This window comes from Rhagoletis pomonella, unplaced genomic scaffold (assembly GCF_013731165.1).
Source record: "Rhagoletis pomonella isolate Grant_MI unplaced genomic scaffold, Rhpom_1.0 Rhpom_scaffold_00002, whole genome shotgun sequence".
Lineage (NCBI taxonomy): Eukaryota > Metazoa > Arthropoda > Insecta > Diptera > Tephritidae > Rhagoletis > Rhagoletis pomonella.
The window spans coordinates 109049559-109070506 of record NW_023458556.1 but is presented as its reverse complement, the minus strand read 5'-3'; the positions used below and the strand labels follow the sequence as shown (position 1 = coordinate 109070506).

The following is a 20948-nucleotide window of genomic DNA, read 5'->3' as shown; positions in this document are numbered from 1 at the left end:
CAGTACATTTGGCAAATTATGCCGATAAGCAGGATGGAATTTGGGAAAGTAAGTGCCTGGTGCAGCATATCTATGTATTAAAAAAGTATTTAATTAAATGAAATTGTGCTTAGTAGAAATGTTATAAATCGAGTGGCGTTATTTAAGATGTGCTCCAAACATTTGGCGAAATTTTTTTCGTCTTCTCAACGTGCTAAGTTACAAGTTAAGATGACTGCCACCACGGCCGGTAAGAGGTCCGAAGCAAAGGGCAAACAACCTTCCAGGAAGCTGCCTGCTGTCCCCGAGTCGTAGCTGAAGTTCAGCAAGAAGCAGGTCAGCAAACGTGCTACCCTGATCAAGCGTAAACTAAAGTTCTCTGCTGTGATTGCACTCCGCAAACGTGAAAACTTGGTGCATGCTGAGAAATGTCAAGCAAAATATCTCCGTGATGGACGCCGTGAGAATAAGTTGCGCCGTCTGGCAAAGAAACGCGGCCCATTCTACGTGCCTGCAGAAGACAAATTGGCTTTGGTGATCTTTATCCGCGGTATCAACAAAGTTGCACCAAAAGTGCGTTAAATTTTACTGTTGTTCCGTTTTCGCCACATTAACCACGGTTTGTTCATCAAATTGAACCTTTTATATGCTACGCATTGCCGTACCCTATATCACATGGGGTTATCCAAATCTTAAATCAGTTCGTGAATTGATCTACAAACGTGGAATTGTCAAGCACAACCATCAACGTGTCTCAATCTCTGACAACTCTGTGATCGAACGCAAATTGCGCAAAGCGCACGATATTCAGTGCGTTCATTATTTGGCGCACGAAATATTCACTGTTGGATCCCACTTCAAGAAAGCCTCCAACTCCTCTGGCCATTCAAGCTCAACACCAAGCGGCGCACTATAGGCTTTTTCTCATGTTGACGTAGATATTAATCGTAGAAAATTTTTCCATAGTAAAATAAGAGTAAAAAAATAATAAATAAAAAAAATAAAATAAAAAAATAAAAGTAAAAATATTAAAAATAAAAATAAATAAAAAATAAAAATAAATAAAAAGTACGTTGAAAACATATTGAGAACCATTTTGCCTCTGCCTTGAAAGGGTTAAAAAGCGTTTCATATATGACAGACTCTGCATTAAAGGGTTAAATGCTGCACTTTCGTAAAGATATCGACCAGTATAACCATTTTTGTTATATAAATTTTTTTTGTGAAAGCTGATAGTTTACGAGTTATTAGAGTTTAAAGGTAGCTTTTCTTTTCCAATCTGGCCACTCGGGTACAGCATCCAATGTCCCAAAAATCGAGTCTTAAGATAAAATAAAGAGAAATCTTTCCGAAACAGTGCTAATGGTGTATTAAATATAGTGTTTTCTAGTGGAATGGGAGCCAAAATCCAAAATTTCAAAAAAAGTGACATTTTGAACTGTATTTTGAGGGTTAAGTTATTGTTGTTGTAACTTCTCTATAGTTTTCCTATATTATATGATCATTTATCTTCACGATAAAAAAATTTCTACGATTTTGAAAAAAAACTCGTGTTTTTCCTATAGTGCGGCGGCTGGCGCAAGAGGGCTAATCACTACGTTGAGGTTGGTGATTTCGGTAACCGTGAAGATAAGATCAACAAATTGCTGCGCAAGAGGGTTTAAAGAAATTTTTTGGTGTACAAGTTGGAGTATTTTTGTTTCAAAAATATATAATAAATAAAAATAGAAAATGTTTTTTTTGTTTGTAACTTTCTGAAGGTTTAAAGCGCAAATATGCCAAACGGAAGGCAGCTTATATTCGCAATTCCTTGTATAGTGTCGAAATTCCATTGCCGTTTCTAAAGGCCATTTCAAAAGGCTCCAATCTACAAATTTAATTATTTGTTTTGGTTTTTCAGCTCATTAATGATGCAACCAGGGTTGCATTTACCGTCTACGAAAATATTTTATTAAGCGTTCCAAAATTAGCTCCGAGCAACTAAAAGCTGGTTCAGCTTAAGTGAAAAAATGTTTTGTTAAATATTTATTCCTGGTACTTATTAAAAAAAATCAGATCAATATTAATGTATGAAATGAAGTAAATAAAAATCTACGAACACATTTCTTGAATATTTTGTCATAGAGCCGTTATTAAATACAGACATAACGGCGTCGGGCGTTAGTCTTGACGTATATAGAATTAATGCGTTAGAGAGATAAATATACACTAAACTTTTAATTAATTAACGATGCATTTTACTAATCAGCCTAATCGTGAGTTTCGCCAAAATTTTTTTCACCCACCCGTAGTGAATACTCGGAAACGAAAAGTAACAATTTTTAGCAAAAAAAAAACCGACTTAAAAAAAAATATATATATATCTATATATTTCATGATCCAATGATCGGATCTAAACCAAATTAGTATGGGACCACCTCTGAGACACTACCTTTCCGTTGCAAAAAGAATCGAAATCGGTTGACGTGGTCCAAAGTTATGCGGTAACATACATAAACAAAAAAAAAAAAAAAACAAAGATTCCGACGAACTGATAACCTCCTCCTTGTTTGGAAGTCGGTTAAAAAGGTGACTCGGTTCGAAAAGGGGCAACTCATGATAAGGCTGAATATGTCGGAAACTAAAGCAGATATTTAAAAACAGATGACGCTATTTGAAAGATCTTGATTAGTTTAGTACGACAGCATTACTAACGTAATTTGTACCAAATTACCGAAAACATTTTAGTCAATTACTCGGAAACTAATGTTTAACTAAAAACTGTCAAAATGACGCTTACGGAAATTTTCCATTCAAGAGACGATATTTGAAAGTTACTGGCATAATTTCGAGCCTGTATGTAAATTTTCGGCAAAAGTTAAGAAGTATATTTATATGCTGAAAAGATATTTTCGCAGATTCACAATTTATTTAAAGTATATCATCAGCCCTGTTTCCAGTTCCATGTTTTATTTTATTTTGTGCATTCAATATATTTCACAATCAACTTAAATACTAAATTACAAATATTTGAGCAACGACTTCGACACAGTAAAATAAAAAATTCGTATGTATTTATAAAATAAATATTCTAAGGACATTTATATTTCGGTTAAACCTGAGATGTTCAAGCGCAATGAAATATTTTTCTATCCATTTCTCTAGTGCTAAAATAATTTTCACCACCTTGAATTGATGCACAACACCCTTATTGCCGAAAAAGCGTTTCTTGCAACACTAGTCCTTTATGGGGACCAAATTTGGTGAAAAAAATAGCTAAGTTTTTTTACTGGATATACTGAGGTTTGGATCACGATTGAGAGAATACAAAGGTTGCGCCAATCTCGGACCGCTATTCCTCTCTTAACGAATTTGGCAGAATCGTTGTTTGCATGACATCACACTTGTGCAACTTGTTTACGTTTTCCTTGCAACATTTTTTCTTCTTCTTCTTCCATTATTGCTCACGTTTTGGCATTTTTCTCTCGCAATTGCACCAGTGTGACGTCACACAAAATTTATTCTCGAAAATCCTCTCTGATCGGCGCAATCTTGTATTCTATCATTCTTGGGTTTGGATGTGTTATGTAAAAATAAATATGTGTTAGTTACACCGACATGACTCTGGTATGACTCTGAATGACTCAACTGTGTGTAGTGGAAAGGCGAGTGAACACGTACACAGTTGACTCGCGAGTCAGACGCACCGTCTATATTGCCTATTAGACATATACATAAATTCATAGTAAAATTACACAGAATTCCAATTACGGAAGGGAAATACACCGAGGTACAACTATTCTTACACTCATATGTATGTACCAGGGTTGTTGCGAATATTCGCATTCGCATTCGCAACCGCGGAACTTCCGCATAAATTTTAACATTCGCTTTCGCATTCGCAATAATCAAAGCGGAGCTTTTGCGAATGCGAATATTGTGCAAGTGCCTAAAAAAAATATAAAAACACATTGAGCGCATGGAATGGAACAACAAAACGGATTTGATGGCTTATCGTACCGACAGCGGTGAGTAATTAATTTTGACTGCCTGCAACTAGGAAAAGCCAAGCTCAGCTAACTAATAAAAAAAAACTAATTACAAGCTATTCATTGCAGGTGAACCCAAGGCGAATTAATATAAGGTGATAGCAGGAGTACAAAAACAAAAATTTACATGTATTTTGTTTTTGCTTTGGCGGCATAAACTGTCAAAATCTGTAAGAGTGTGTGTAGAAATTCAGACAAAATTTTTCAATTTGATATCAGAAGCCGTGCGGCGAAACACATACACAAAATCAGCTGAGCTAGTAACACCACCTTATATAAATTCGCCTTGGGTGAACCTTTCCAAGAGGTCACCCGGGAATTAAGCAAATCTGAAATTATTATAAAAAAACGGGGTACCTTTTTAACAAAATAACAAGATTTTAAACTAATTCTCCTGGCAGCCACGACTTTCAAAACAGAATTTTCTTCGAAATTTTCATTCCTACAAAATAACAATTTATTAGCCATATCCACCAATTCACAACGTCGCGACGCTATAATAATAATATAATAGATTGGCGCTTACACATATGTTAGTGTTTGGCCGAGCTTCTCCTCCAACTTGTGGCGTGCGCCTTGATATTGTCACACAAAACGGAGGGACCTACAGTTTTACGCCGACTCCGAACGGCGATTGTATTTTTATGAGAAGCTGTTTTTCATGGCAGAAACACACTCGGAGGTTTGCCATTGCCTGCCGAGGGACGACCGCTGTTAAGAAAAAACCTTTTTCTAATTTTTTTGCGATGTTGCTTTGACCAGGGCTTGAACCCAGGTGCTGGTGAGTGAAAGCGCGCACTGCTTACCACCACACCACAGCGGCCATATAAGCACGCTATAAGCACACATTTTTCAAACCAGTCACAGAAGACAGAATTAAAAATGAATTACAAAAACTAAAATCGAAAAACGCTGATGACGTAACAGGTTCTCCAAATTCTGAAACAACCAAAAGAATTGGTTCTCCAAATTGGAACACAACGGTGTTTAAACGGCGATCTTGCCATGATGCTAGATTCTGAAGATGAAAGTCAGGAGGATACATACGACATTTGCAGCCCCGATGCAATTCTCGAATTATTGAACCGCAAAAAAAAAATAACTGAAGTCTTCCCAACTGGTGCAGCGTCAATCGAAAAGAGTTTACAATTTTGTAAAGTTTCAAGTGTTTCAAGTTTGTCGCCTCGAGCGAGTAGTTATTTAATGGCGCAGGTTTGATTTACGACCCGTTAGGAAATTACTCTTTCTTAAATACAATGTTCCAATTTTTTAGTTTAAATACTAAATAAAAAAATATAAAAAATTACTAAATTTTCCATTTTTTATTTACCTAATCACCTAATGTACTCCCCAAAAAATATTTCTTAAAATACAGAGAAACCTCTCATATACGGGCGGTTTTTTTCCATACAAAATGCTCTCCCATACACGGACTTTCCGATAAACGGACGCGGACACTCAAAAATGTCCAGTTATGAAAAAACTCTCCCATAAGCGGATGCGAAGCTCTAAAAAGCATACAAATTTGCAACTTTCTAATCAGACTTTTTATAAAAAATTTTAAAATGAAGTTTTCCAGCTCATTAAATTTTAATTGATTTTTGGTATTGTTTTTACTGAGAGTTTCTTCCATACAAACATTATTTTTATATGGAAGACACTGTCAGCAAAAAAAAGCTAAAAATCAACGAAATTTTCTGGCAACTTCAGACTTACACTTTATTGATTGGCTCAAAAGCTACATTTTTAAAAATTTTCTAATGGATCTGATTAGAAATTGTGATCTGATGAAAGAGCCTCCGAGCCAATAATTTTGTACGGCACTGTTAAGTACTCTAGGTTTCATGAAAGAAAAAAAAAATTTAAGTACAAGATAAGATTAAAATGTCAGTCATATTTTTCGTTGAGGTGAACTTGTTTCAAAACTTCTGTCTTTTCCGACATTTTGAACGTATTTAGTTACATATTAATTAATCAGCGCTTTGCTGCCTGTAATGGGATTTGAACCCTGGCGCTCTGGAAACTAGCAACTTGTGGCAAGCATCTTCGCGCACCCAGCTGCAGCCAGATATGTAAATAAATGTGCATTCAAATGTTGAGTTTGAATCAACATCACGAGTGCGTGGTATGAAAGTATTATTTTTAAATACGAATATTTTAAAACGATATCTAATCAAATAAAAAACATTCATGTTTACTATGCGTAATTTACCTCAGTGAACTCATAAAGTTTTTCAGAATATTACAACACGTTTTTTCTCTTAGTGTAGTGATTTTTGAACTTTTATTCAAATTTGTGCAAACAAATCGAAAACCGGGACATTTTAAGGTTGGACCGGGACACCGGGACAAATAGTCTAAAACCGGGACATGTCCGGGAAACCCGGGACGTCTGGCAGCCCTACTATTGTGGCTACTTTTCCATCACTGGGTAGAAGTGCTTGATTGTATCAAATTGTTCGAATCGATACAAAAATATGTTGCGTGTATACATATGTATGTATGGACGAACGAACATTTCCAAGTGCTTGTATCAAAAGTAACGAGTAAAGTAACGATACGAAAGATACGGGTGTTGATTGGATTAGTAACGAATACATACGGGTATCCGAATTTTCGTTACTTTTACAGCTCTACCACTTGATCAGTTGGGCATGTAATTGGAGCGAAAAACGAAGCGCTTAGGAATAACAGTGGAAGAAAAATTGGCGAAGCCAAATTTGCCTTAGGCCCAATTTCAGATGAGCTATTTAAGTAGAAATGGTTGATTTCCTTTAAAAACTCATTTTCAGATTCTATATTTAAATTGTACTTAAATTGCACTTAAATGGCCAATATTGGCTTTTTAAATATGTGATATGCAAACCTGTGTTAGTACCGCACAACAATCGGCTGTTCAGCACAAAATGTAAACAAACAAACAAATGCAACAACAATTTCAAGGAACAATCAACACTGTTGCCACTTCTTTGGCATATTTAAATAAAGGTGATCTGAAACCCAACGAGAGCTAAATGGCATTTAGATATCAACCCAAAATTAAACTTCAAGTGCCATTGAAATTTTCATCTGAAATTGGCTCTTAGTATTGGGTTTCGATACGAGTATTTGTTTTTCGATACCTACTCAGTACTTGGTTTAAAAGTATCGATACCAAAATTACTTGGTATCGAACGAAAAGTATCGAGTATGTACTTGCATTTACTGGTATCGTTTCATCCCTAATTGTGGCCCTCTTCCATCGAAGTAGTTTGCGATTATTCTAGACAGATACGCGGGCGCGGAAAGGTAATCTAGGACCGATAGAATCTTTTGCCAGGATGCCGAGTTAAAAGCATTTTTAACATCAGGGTTACTATCATGCAGTATTGAATTGTGCCTCCCTTCCAGCGTCTGCCTTTTATGGCGTCCTACGCCATATTCGAAACCAGTTTAATGGAGTCAACAGTTGACCCTTTCTTTCGAAAGCCAAATTGATTTGATGATAGGCCAGCACAATCTTAAAGACGGTTGTATATTAGGGTGGTCCAAAAATACATGTAAAAAAGTAAAGTCGGAATTTTTATGCTCCAATTACTTAAAAATACGAATAATTGCAGATACCTGGTTCGCACTATGGAGTTGTTAAAAGCAATAGAGTTGATATGTGCTGTGGAGCTGATGAGCACTGTAGAGCTGATGAGCACTGCAGAGCTGGTTTGCAATGTAGAGCTGTTAAGTCTGGGTTCAGACACAGAAACTTTTGTTTGCCGCAACTCGAAGTTCGTGGGAGAGAGGGCGACGAGGAAAGGGGAAAGGCGCCAAGTTGCTTGTGCGCGGGCAACACGCTTTGTGCTCTCCTTCGTCTGAGTAATTCAAGTTGGCGGTTCACAGCTGACAACAACAATTGTGTACAAAATAATTGCTCTGTGTGAACACGAAGGGCAACACCAAAAGAGAAGTTGCCGAAAATGAGCAACAAAAGTTTCTCTGTGTGAACCCAGTCTAAGAGGAATAGAGTTGGTATGTGCTGTAGCGCTGATGAGTGCTGTGGAGCTGGGTTGCACTGTAGAGCTGATTTGCGCTGTAGAGCTGTTAAGAGGAAATGAGTTGGTATGCGCTATAGAGCTGGTGCGCGGGATAACTGGAACGAATTGTAAATTTTCACAACTATTAAATTTTTCGCAATTTTCTCGTCTTTATTTTCATTCTTTACTCTGTGTATCGACTATGGGGCGAATATTTATTGAGTTACTGAGTCATATTTGTTTTTTAGAGTCTGAGCGTGCGACACATTAATGTCGATACTTGGGGGTAGGTAGCAACTATAAATAATCAGACCACATATTTCTATCCGAACGAAACCGTTTGCCGAAAGTTGAGACCCGATCTTCGGAATGCAACCAAAAGCACCTCCATATTGCTGCTTTCTCTCTGAGGTCATTTACCCAGCCCAGAACCTTGGTAAGTTGTATATGGTTCGCTTAGTACTGCTGCATCTATATTTTTATTTTTGGTATTTACATATGTCCATTGGTACATATCGATGAAAACAAATCTAATCATCTATCTGTTCTAGCAACACTTCTCAATGATATACTGATATAAATGCGGCGAACTCGTAAGGATCTATTGATGTTAGATTCTTAAAGCATAGACAGGCGGAAGCTTTGATCAGGATCCACTCGTTAGTTGGGAATTATCTCGGGAATTTAACAGCGGTTGATCCGGATTAACAGCTAATAGCCCTGACAGACATGGGTTATATACTACACTAGCATTCTATACTACATGTCTGTCGTTGTAAACCACAATTATACCATCGTACAAAGTGATTTAAAGCTGGTTCCTATACTGCAAAAATGAACGTGGTATAAAGCGAGTATATCTGAAACACAGTCAGAGAGTCACAGAAAGTTCACCCAAAATGTGTGGTGAAAACAAACAGAGATAGTGAAGTCGCAATGGCCGAGTGAACGAACACTAGGATGCCACTCAAGAGATCCGTTCAATTGTTTTTTATTTTTCTTTTTTTTATATAATCTGTAGATTTTAATGTTTTAAAAACTATTTTTTTTATTGAATATTTACGATATTACATATAGTATTGTTTAAAAAATATTTCCTCGGTTTATTTTCGCGCCTTTTTAAATACATAAATAGAAAGCAATTATCTTGGCCGCAAAATAGTGATCCCAGGTTTCCTCTGCATTAGATGTCAACCATACTTTGTAGCTAACTACTTTTGGACATAAACTATCAAATAAAAAGATTTTTTCTATTTTTTATATTTTTAAATTTTTATATTTTCTTTAAATACATATTTGCTTATTTGGTTACATGTTCCTTTGTCGATGGTTCCACATTTGAATTCCATCAGACATAACATCAAAATAATAATGTGAAATTTCGATATTTATTTTATTTGTCCTAAATTCGAAAAAGAATCTGCGAAGTGCAGAAAAAAAGTGTATTGAAATTGTTTTTGTAGGAGGATATTTAAATAGAAACTTGTAAAGAAAACAAATTCAAGATAACGTCTGCATGACTCCTTACGACTTTACATACAATTCATTTAAAGTTAGCTTGTATATGTACAACGTTCGTACTGTGCGGTCACTTAAACTTTCGCTTGAAAGAATTTCCAAAGTTTAACTCGTTTACAAAGTGCTAAGCAGTTCTAATTTGTGTTATTCACACCGTAAAAAGTTTACTGAAGCCAAATTCCAATAAATTGACTTGATTTAGTCATAAAGTGCGTTGATTGAAAAGTTTTATTTAGTCGGCCTTCGTGCATATTTGCCTGTTTTGGTGCATTATTGTTGCTTTTGCGTGAGAGTGTAAGGAATATCGCATTTGTTTGTTCATTTTGCTTTCTTTCGCGCTTTACACACACCTTTGTTTATCATCGACAGTCGCTTTCTTGGTGACAGCTGATTTTGTTAACTCAGTGGCTTTAAAACTGTTAAGTTCAGCACGGTTTCTAACCATTGAACTTCACTAAATAAGACCACTAGCTATTAAACTGCCAATTACTGTGAGCTTGAAACGTTTTCGTACAATACATTCCTAATTTTGCTATTTTTATTCTTTTTTAATAAAATTCGCTAAAAATGTCCTGTCTGTTCGAAAAATGTAATGTAAAAGCCGGTTCGGACCGTTTTGTGGCGTGCTGGCTTTGCGATGAACTGTCTCATTTAAAGTGTGCTGGTATTAATGGGAGAGTTCTGGATATGATTATTGGAGACAATGGACTTCGCTGGTCATGTCCAAAGTGTAAAAAAACTGTTGTGGATCTCTGTAAACTATTTAGAACCGCTAGAAATGGATTTTCGGAGATAAGCAAAGAGCTAAAACTGCTCAACGAGAAGTTCAAGAAGTATGAGGATGAATTCAAAGAATTTAAATTATTAGATACTTCCTCCTCCTCTCCTTCTCCTGGAAAAGGTCTTAAGAGACGTAGGAGAGGCGTGGAAAATATTGTGTTGAATCCCATCACTGTGGACCTGGATCTTCCGCAGAACCGCCCACTTTTGACTCCAGCTATGAACAAAGAACTCATAAGCTTTAACACACCGATTCCTCGGCGGACTGAATCTCCCCAACCACGTCCTTCTTCTACTGGACCCTCACTAAATTCCTGTTCAACAGCTTCATCTCAACCCTCCACCACATCTGAAGCCATCTCCGATTGCGTCAACACCGTTCCAATGCAAGTAGTCGTTGCTCCTTCCAAAAACTCCACAACTACATCTCAACCCCCTACCACATCCGAAGCCATCGTTGCTCCTTCCAAAAAGTTGACAGCTGTTCCGCAACCCCCTGTTCCGCAACCCCCTACCACATCTGAAACCGTTTCCGATTGCGTTAACCCCGTCCCGAGGGATTTAATCGTTGTCCCTTCCAAAAAATCGGTCTTTATATCTAGGTTTTCAAAAGATACCACTGTCGATGATGTGAAGGGGTATTTAACTTCCAGGCTGATAGCAAATGAGTTGCATGTACGCAAGTTCAGATTCTCGTATGAAAGAAGCATTTCTTCTTTTAAAATAGACATATCCGAAGACTGCTTTGATAGAGTAATGAGCCCATCTTTTTGGCCAAGCGGTGCCTTCATTCGCGAATTTGAATTTAGATCTAGACCGCAAGGGCAAAATTTGGCTCAACTTCCGCTTTCCACCTCGGCATCAAAAAACTAATAAGTAACCTCACCATTAGCATTTACTACCAAAATGTGAGAGGTTTGAACACAAAGCTATCAAGGTTACACTTGCAGTCCTATGATTTTGACTTCAAAGTACTGGTGTTTACTGAAACCTGGCTCAAGCCGAATGTGTTCAACTCGGAAATTTTGTGTCCTAAGTATGAAGTGTTTCGAAACGACCGTTTAAATAAAAAAGGTGGAGGCGTCTTAATCGCTGTCCAGACTGACCTTTCTTCTGAAGAAATTGAGTTCACTGACACCGATGAAGTTGAATTCCTCTGCGTTCGAATAAGATATCATTCTATTAGCGTTTATCTTGTTGCTGCTTATATACCACCTAACTCGAGCCTTTCTGTTTATTTAAAACACTCCTCCTTACTGCTCTCTCTACATGCCATGGTGAAGCCCTCCGATACTGTTATTGTCCTGGGTGACTTCAATCTTGCGGGTGTTTCTTGGGATCTAATAGATGGTATTCTAGTACCAAATTCCTCTCGTGATCTGTCAGATCTTAGTCTTTACCAGATCAACTCTGTTAGTAATAACTTAGGTAAATGTCTGGATTTAGTTTTTGTGGACGATGTTTCCAACGTCACAATAGCCCCTAGCTATGCTTTGATTACCCCTGTTGATTCTCACCACCCACCACTAGAATTGTCCTTGATAAATTCACGCAACTCATGTTGCTTTATCAGTAAAAAATCAAGGGCGGAGCGTTACTCTTTTAAAACAGCAGATTATAATAAACTTAGGTTAGAGATATCGAAGATAACTTGGCCCCAGTATGATGGGAATGCTGAAGATAGTGCCTTACATTTTAGCAATTCCTTACGCCACATTTTCAGTAAAATCATTCCTCTTGTTAAGGAAGCTAACGTAACGTCTAACGCTCAGTGGTTTACTGGCGAATTGAAACGCTTAAAAAATCAAAAATCCAAAGCATTTAAGCTTTTTTAAAAATCTGGCTTGTCTTCTCACTACTCCGCGTACTCCATTCTTAGGCATAAATACAATGTATTGAACAAAAAGTGTTACAATAATTATATTAACAGGGTTCGACTCAATATAGTTTCTAATCCCAAATCGTTTTACGCATTTGTGAACACAAAGCGTAAGACTAACGGTTATCCCTCAACATTGAAGTTAAATGACTTAGTTTCCAGTGACGAAAATATTATTGCCGATATGTTTGCTGGTTTCTTCGAGTCAAACTACTCTGCCAGTTCTACATCTTCCCAACTGAATTCGAATCTATCTAGCTACCCATTCGATCTGCCATCATTTGATTGTATCCGAATTCCATCGATATCTGCTGCGGACGTCCTCATTCATTTGAATTGTTTGAAAATTTCATATACAGCTGGCCCAGACGGTATACCCACAAGTGTTCTTAAAAGTTGTGCTGAGTATTTGTATAAGCCTCTAGCAAATATTTTTAATGCTTCCCTAAAACAGGGTGTCTTCCCATCTTCCTGGAAGGATTCGTTTATCTTGCCACTTTATAAAAATGGAAGTAGGACTAACATCGTAAACTATAGAGGAATTGCGAAGCTTTGTGCTATTGCTAAAGTTTTTGAGGCAATCGTTACGGAAGAACTATCTCACTCTATTACTTCTGCTATTGATCTATCGCAACACGGTTTTTGCAAAGGTAAATCAACTGTATCCAATCTTCTTGAATTCACTACTTATGTGTCTAATGGGTTTAAAAACAATCTTCGAACGGACGTGATTTACACTGATTTCAGCAAGGCATTTGACAAGGTATCTCATTCAACCCTTATATATAAACTTGATCGAATTGGCTTCCCTCCTATTCTTCTCAGCTGGCTTTCTTCTTACTTAGTGGATAGGAAACAAAGAGTAATTTTTAAAAATTGTACCTCCCGGCCAATACATGTCACATCCGGCGTACCTCAGGGCAGCCATATTGGTCCCGTCTTGTTTATTTTATTTATAAATGACCTTCCTAAGGTGTTGAATTACTCGAAATGCTTAATGTACGCTGATGATGTTAAGCTCTTTAAGTACATTAGTACTGCAGAAGATAGGGAGCATTTGCAAGCTGACCTAACCTGCATTTTCGAATGGTGTGAGGCAAATTCCATGTCACTAAATTTGAAAAAGTGTAAATTCATGACCTTCTCTAGAAAATCGTTCTATCCAAATTCGTATATGATATCTGACCACAATGTTGAGCAAGTGACCAATTTCATTGACCTAGGTGTAACTATGGATCCGAAACTAGAATTCAAGTCTCACATAAACTCCTGCGTGATTAGGGCTAGAGGATTGTTGGCTTTTCTTAAGCGCTGGGCCAAGGAGTTCAACGATCCTTATGTCACTAAAGTTCTCTTTACCTCTCTAGTTAGACCGATTTTGGAGTATGCATCTATAGTATGGAATCCTAGCTATCAAATTCATAGTGACAGGCTCGAATCAGTGCAGAAACAGTTCCTGTTATTTGCCCTCAAAAATTTATGTTGGGACTCGTCTAAAAATCTCCCACCCTACAAGGATCGCCTGAAGCTTATAGATTTGCCGACGCTTCAGAGTCGTAGAGAGATGCTTGGTGTTCTTTTTTTAATTAAATTAATGAACGGGATGGTCAGTAGTCCCTTTTTACTGAGTGAGATAAATTTTTGTATTCCTACAAGACCCACGAGACATTTTAAACCTATTGTGTTGAGTATTTGTAAATCAAACTTTGAAATGCATGATGCTTTTCGGTGTTTATGCCAAGATTTTAACAAGCATTATGATTGCATCGACATATCTGAATCGCTTTTTGTAATAAAGAAAACATTGCTCAACAAGTTAACTAAATAAACTAATATCTGCAACCGTGAACGGAAAAAATTACACAATATCTATGACTGCTTAGTACAATTGTAACGGCTTCGTATATTTCCGCGACCGCGTAGGACAATAGGAGCAGGGATCGGAAACTCGGCCTTTCCGACCTCGCCCAACAGTTCGTCTATAGCGTGGAGCGGAAACTAGGACTTTCCGCCTGCCTCACTTACAAAGTAACGACTACGGGAACATGGATCGGAAGCTCGGCCTTTCCGACCATGATCAACGGCCTGTAAACAGGGCGGAGCGGAAACTAGGTCTTTCCGCCCGCCGCACACAAAAGTAGACTGGAGACAAGGCCTCGCCAGCTACCCAAATTGCTATTGAATATCATTGTTATCTTTACAAGTTAATATTTATAATTATTTCACTCTGTAATGTATCACACATACTTAAATATTCTAAATCTTTTTATCTCAACTGTCTGTAAGAAAACATTTTTCTGTAGACTAAAATAAATAAATAAATAAATAAATAGCTAATTAGAAGTTATTTATTTATTGTAATCCCGCAAAAACCTACCTATAAGTTGGTTATTTTAATCAATTGATAATTGTTTTCTGCAGGGTAGTACTGTCGGCAAAAGGTCTAGTTCTACGCTAGCTCTGAGCTAGTCAGATTTTCAGCAGAGTATTTATAAACGTATGTGAACGTTCATTTGTACGTTTTTATTGATATATCTGTACTTTAATGTTTTCGGACGGTACTACCTCTTATTACCAATATAGGAGTATTTAAAAAAAAGTAATTTTGCTGACTTTTCTCCCATGAGGCGATTTCTTAGAGGTTCGTATATAAGGCCGGCTGCACTGAACAATTGCTCACTTGGAACACTGGCGGTTGGAGAGCTCAAATATTTGCGGGCCAGATCTGTCAATTTTTCGCATTTTAGTTTTGTTTTCCACCAATCGAGAGGATTTTCACCGAGATGAGCTCGTTTTTCTTTAAGATAGGCCTTCAATTGAGCTTTAATTTGACATTTTTTGATGTCTCCAGATTCTAAATCCATGCCTTCTCTTTCGCTTGAGGATTCTAAAATTATTTCTAGGTTGCTTATAAGACTTAGCAGCACTTGTTGAAGGCCCATCAATGTTGCTAGATATACTACTTAAGCGCCTGAAGCTAAAAGCCGGTTATTGTCCGCACCCTGGTTAGACAGACTTAGAGCCATTTCAACAATGTTATAGTGGACTCTCTGCCAATGTACACATTCGCATTCGCAAAACATTCGTATCATTTGATGCGAATGCGAGTGTCGAATGCGAATGCGTAAAACGATGCGAATCATTCGCATAACGAATGCGAATGCAAATATTCGCAACATCCCTGGTATGTATGTATATCAGAGCCATTATGTAGAAAATAAAGGCGGCGTCATCCGCGGACCGCTAACTCTTCGTCGATTTGACAGCATTCACCTATTGACGTCATAAAAACTTTTTTCGCAAATTAAATTTTCAAATTGTACTTATTTGCTGAACAAATTTTACCTAAAACTGAAATAAATCTACCTAAAAATTAAATATGTTTTTTATGTGTATACATTTTTGATAGTGGGTGGCAACCTCTCTCTTCGGTACCATGTCTACTTTTGGACTCACATCAAAAAATCTTTTCTATTAAAAATTTCCTTGAAAGGAATTTCTCCGAGCAGTTCCAGCTAAAATTATGTATGTAGGTTGAGCAAGTGGCCCCGCCACTGTTGCTTTTCTTTATTCAAAACGCGAAAATTTTTGAGTTTACTGCTTGGTGCGTTTTTTTGATGCTTTTTAGTTTGTAAATCTTAAAAAAAAAATCTAAGCTAAATTAATAGCAATCGTAAAAATTTTAGCAACTTTATAAAAATGGAAACATAATCGTAAGGGAGCATATGTTTGCCAACAAATTTTTAACACAAAGATTTTTCCCACTATGCGCTCAAATAAGGCACATTAAAAAGGGAAATCAAATTTCGTTATGTTTCAGGTGCAGCGTTGCCATTTTGCTTAAATTTAGGCAAAATTTATTAATATTTTCCTGCGTGTTAAATTTTTGTTGAATTTTTCTTCGTTTGCTAAAGTTTTTGATTAAAATAGTCAAAAGGGATAATTTGCCTCAAAAATTTATAGTTAGAAGAGTTACCATTTCAATCAATTTTACTTTAGAAAGGCTATCATCCAGATCGCGTATAAAGTTCCAATAAATGTTGCTCTACGCAACTCCCGATCCGCGGTCATCGCATTGGCAAACCTCTCAGTGTACTTCTGCCATGAAATCGCTTCTCATAAAAACCATTTGCCGTTCGGAGGCGAGCTAGAACTTTAGGTCCCTTCATTTCCGTTACACGATCAACCCGCATATTAGGATTACATGATACCAAACTCGTTCTATGCATGCATTCAAAAAAACTAGCGAAGGGGCAGCCAACTATTATAAGATTATACATATGTATGTTGAAAGAATGTGTAATAGTTTTCAAACTAAGCACCTGTTACAACATAAAATCCTTACTTTTGACGACAAAACTAAGCCTTAGATTGCCTTTACTTACTTACTTGCTAACTCCTTATTTCTATAACCAATTTACCCATCGGCGTAGCCAGAATGAAATTTAGGGGAGGGCTCGACCCTATTAAGCTGACATTTCAGGGTACTATTTTATATATATATAAGGAAAATTTTAAAGCTAGGGGGGGGGGGGGGGGCCCGAGCACCCCCCTGCCCCTAACTGGCTACGCCCATGAATTTACCAAGTTTGAGAAGAAACAAACATTGACGTTTTTCATTTTATGACCTGTTAAATAAGTTGCTTAATTTTAACGGGATTTGTTAATTTTTTTTAACGATTTTGGTAAATTTTATTTTTCAGGCGCGACAACACTGTTCAGGTGTCAAGCAGTCGGAAAGAAACGACAGTTGCCAGAGTGTCAGACCCCTTGCCCAATTTGGTGAATACCTCTTATGTTTTAACCAATGTTTATGCCCCTTGGTAAAAGAGGGAGGATATTGGAGAAGCCGTTTAAATGCCAATGAAAATAAGAGAAATTTTCCCGGTAAGATATTTGGCTCCTAAATGTATCTAAAATTGTGTGCTTGTACCGAATAAATGATTTAATGTCGTAGTAATTTAAAAATTTAACAAACTGCGATGAAATTCATTGTCAGGACTTTACCATACTTCTTCGTAGACGAAAAGCTCTAGTTAGCTTGCCAAATAGAGCGTAGAGTTGTCGTAGAGTTTTCGCTCTAGTTGCGATGGACTGTGTACTCGACGAAAAAGTCAGGCGAAATAACTCTCACGTATACTGTGTAGGTGAGTCTCTCATAGAGCTCTATTAAGTGTTTACACGTCTGTTTTCTCTCTAAATCTAGCGTTTTTTCACTACCGTGTACACTTAGCTTAACACTTATTTTTTCTCACCCAGGGATGAGTGTCCGAAACCAACAACACATTGAAATTATATGCAAATAACCCTTTCCCACTGAGAGAGAGCACACATCTACAAAAAATAAATCACCTGTTCTCTGTTGTGGGTTATTTTTTCTCTTAAATAATAAGAGTTATTTTGGGACACTTTCAAAGTGGATCTCTGATTGTAATTATAATTGACATGTTTCAGATCGTCGATATTTTTGCAAAACCGCCCATCGACCAGTTGCAAAACCGCCTAAATCGCCATTGTAGCAAAAATGCCCTGAACTCCAGGCATCGAGATTTATGCATAAAAATCGTTAAATCGTTATTAAAACAACAGATTTGTATAATAATAGCTAGACAAAATACCACCTATCAAAGCAATGCCTTCAAAGAATAAACCGTTTTTTCTCTCTCCTGTAAAATTTGAGTGCCGCAAGATAGGAGGTTTTGCAATTGGTCGATGGGCGGTTTTGCAAAAACATCGACGATATAATGTGCGTTACGTACCAATTCCGATTATATGATGATAACTTATTTAAAAAGAGAGCTAACGTTTTTTTTTTGTCGAGTGTTGTTAGTTATCTCGAAAAAAAATTTAAGAACAACAAATTTGAATAACAGAATGGCTTTTGCCTAACTTACAATTATTTTTTCTCAATTTACTGACATTGTAAAAGAGGTTTACATACAAAACATCGAGTTAGGTACTATTTTTAGCGATTTCTTACCCTGTCAAAATTTTTGCGAAGTTGAGAAAAAAATTTAAGCCATGAGGAAAAATGGATGAAGTCTTTAAATAGTGGTATGTTTCCACAGTTTGAAATAATATGTAATTTTGATTTTTCAACACTACACTCAAAGGAAGCAACTGGGAGGATCTTAAGTATGTATTAAGTTTGCTTCCTGGGGCAAAGAGAAAAACCGATTTCTAACTAAAATTGTTGAAAGTGAACTCCAAATTAAAAGTAATTTAAAATGCTGGCTATTTATTTATTTTTATTAACTACATTTTATTAATATACAAAAATATTGTTAAAAACAAGTACTCTAGCTTTTTAAAGTATTTTATGTTACTTAATTTTGATTTGAATAAAAGCGTACTGAAAAGTACTGATTTTTATTGCATGAAAAAGTCTAAGGTACTTATTTCGCACAAAAAAAAAATGACAGCCCTAGAGGAGAAGCTCGGTCAAACACTAACATATTGCTTAAGCACCGATCTACGTCACTCATACATACTTATTAAAAATGTTCAAGTTTATATCACCTGCAAAAATTTCATTGAATACGTTTATTTAAATTCTGTACACAGGTTTACAAAAAAAGTGTCTGCATATTGAACAAAACCTCTACATCCCTATGTTTTTCGGCGCGCTGAAAGCGAATCCGAGGTCCGTTAAACATCATGTCGAGGTTATTTGAGGGGCAAATATGGAAAAATTTATTGAATAAAGATAAAAATTCATATTCAGGTTTTTGTTGTCGCTGAATCCGTATATGGGGATCCCTTGATTCTTCAAGATCATCTAAGGCTCATGCAACCTTTTAAGGTCAAATTCAGAAGAATTGTATTGAATTCACAGGTTTATTTAATGAATTTTTCCTTACTTGACATTCAAATGACCTCGAACATGACGTGACGAAGGCTAACAGACCTCGGATTCGCATTCAGCGCGTCGAATAACATAGGGATATAGAGGTTTGGTTCAATATGCAGTAGCGTTGTTTTTTGTAAACCTATGTTATCTGAAAATTATAATATGAATACTTCGAGCTATTAATTTGGTTTTGATTTTTTTTTCATTCGATTTCCAGGCATAAATAATTTTTGCGATGATGTAGAATTTATGACGAAAAAACAAGTTTCCTTATACTGGCGTTCTTGTTGGGGATTCTTCACACCACTATTAATGATAATAATTTTCGTGTACTCTATGCTATCAATAGAACCTTTGACATATAGCGGAAAGCCTTATCCTGATGCTGCAAATGGTACGTGACAATTCTATATTTACATACATACACTCCTATTAGCATATAAAATGTACTTGAAGAGAAATCATGCATGTCTAACATTTTTTTGAAACTTAGTTTCCGGTTGGATACTTTTTACAATCGGCATTGCTCAATTTCCTCTCTGGGCTATATGGCACATCACGACAAACAGAAATGGAGGCGCATGGAAGGCAAGTACATATTGGGTTTAAATGCTAATAATCCACTAAATTTAGCAAAAAAAAAGCGTAGATACCACACCCCGCATTGATTTTTTACAAGCTAATTTTTTGTTTAAAGTTTTTTTTTTTACTGCACCTTCATGATACCGCCAAACACCTCGACTCCATGTAACACACGATGCGCCTATTTAAGGTTTAAACGAAAAGTCCTTGTGAATTAAATTTATCTTCAATTCCTCTTTTGGCATCATAATCAAGGGTTAACCTTATACAATTCCACCGTATGTTACATGGACACTACATGGTCACGTTTTGTCGATTAGCATCCAGGAAGGAAGACTCATCGGTATTAAAACGGATCTAAATCCAAGAAACTAGCTCGGAAAATATTAATGTACCCTAAAAGTCTAAATTGAGTGGATTATACATATATAATGCGGCAGAACATATTTTCCCAAAAATTTATTTATTATTATTTTATTTTATTTAAATATTTAGTCAATTCAGTCATCCGTCCAGCCGAATTCCAAATGGGGCCCTTCTAAAGAAAGTAACAGGAGGGACTGGATTACATTCAAAGCAAAATGTGTGGAACGGAGATCAAAGCGAGTCCATAACGGAAAGCTCAGACAATTTTGGCAAAAGCTTCACAATTTATTCAGGTCCTCGTAAGGGCATTAGTAGCAATAACTGTGTCTAAGTGTTTTATGTGGACATATGTGTAAATATAAAAACTTTTAATAACTCAAAATTGGATTGAAATAGGCAAGATAATTTCGGACGGGATTCGGTATAACATGGATAACTGCTCTGATCATTCATATGAATGGTCGCCTCAAATAACGTTGTAAGCGACAATTTGTTCAAAGATAGTTTCCTTAACTTTGAAGATATTAATGTGTATATTTTATTTTTTTTTAAGTAAGATTCTTGAACACTGCTATACCGAAAAAGTAGAAAACCAAATCAAGTCCCCGTATGTGAGTCAGTAAACAAGCTTTTTTCTATTTTGTAAAATTATAATTTTGCGGTTACAACGTTATTTGAGGCGACCATTCATATGTAGATGCATTGAGGTTTACTTCATATGTAAGGTTTAGGAGGACATGAGATGACCAAAAATGATAAAATATTACTTAACAATTTTAAAAATACAAAAGGCAGGTGAACTAAAATGCCAAAAAATTTTTTTTATTAAAGTGTTTGCGTAAGAATTAGCAAATTAATTAAATACTTATGTACATATACATCCAACCGATTATTGAAGTGGGGCGCGGAGTAAGAACCTACCTTAGAATCCGTGCACGACTCCTTCGTAGTCGATTTTT

General features: G+C 36.4%; 1 protein-coding gene across 2 annotated transcripts in view; it reads left to right on the top strand.

Moving 5' to 3' along the window:
- The window catches only part of LOC118734313 (sodium-dependent nutrient amino acid transporter 1), a gene marked incomplete at its 5' end in the record, with an annotated part of 164808 nt that extends 144203 nt beyond the window's left edge, over positions 1-20605 (top strand). Inside the window, 3 exon segments of one of the 2 annotated variants that reach the window (XM_036464036.1) lie at positions 19259-19435; positions 19611-19629; positions 20119-20605. In XM_036464036.1, coding sequence (XP_036319929.1) covers positions 19259-19435; positions 19611-19629; positions 20119-20320 — 398 coding nt within the window. 2 annotated transcript variants of the gene reach the window in all.
- Between the last annotated feature and the right edge of the window lie 343 nt (positions 20606-20948).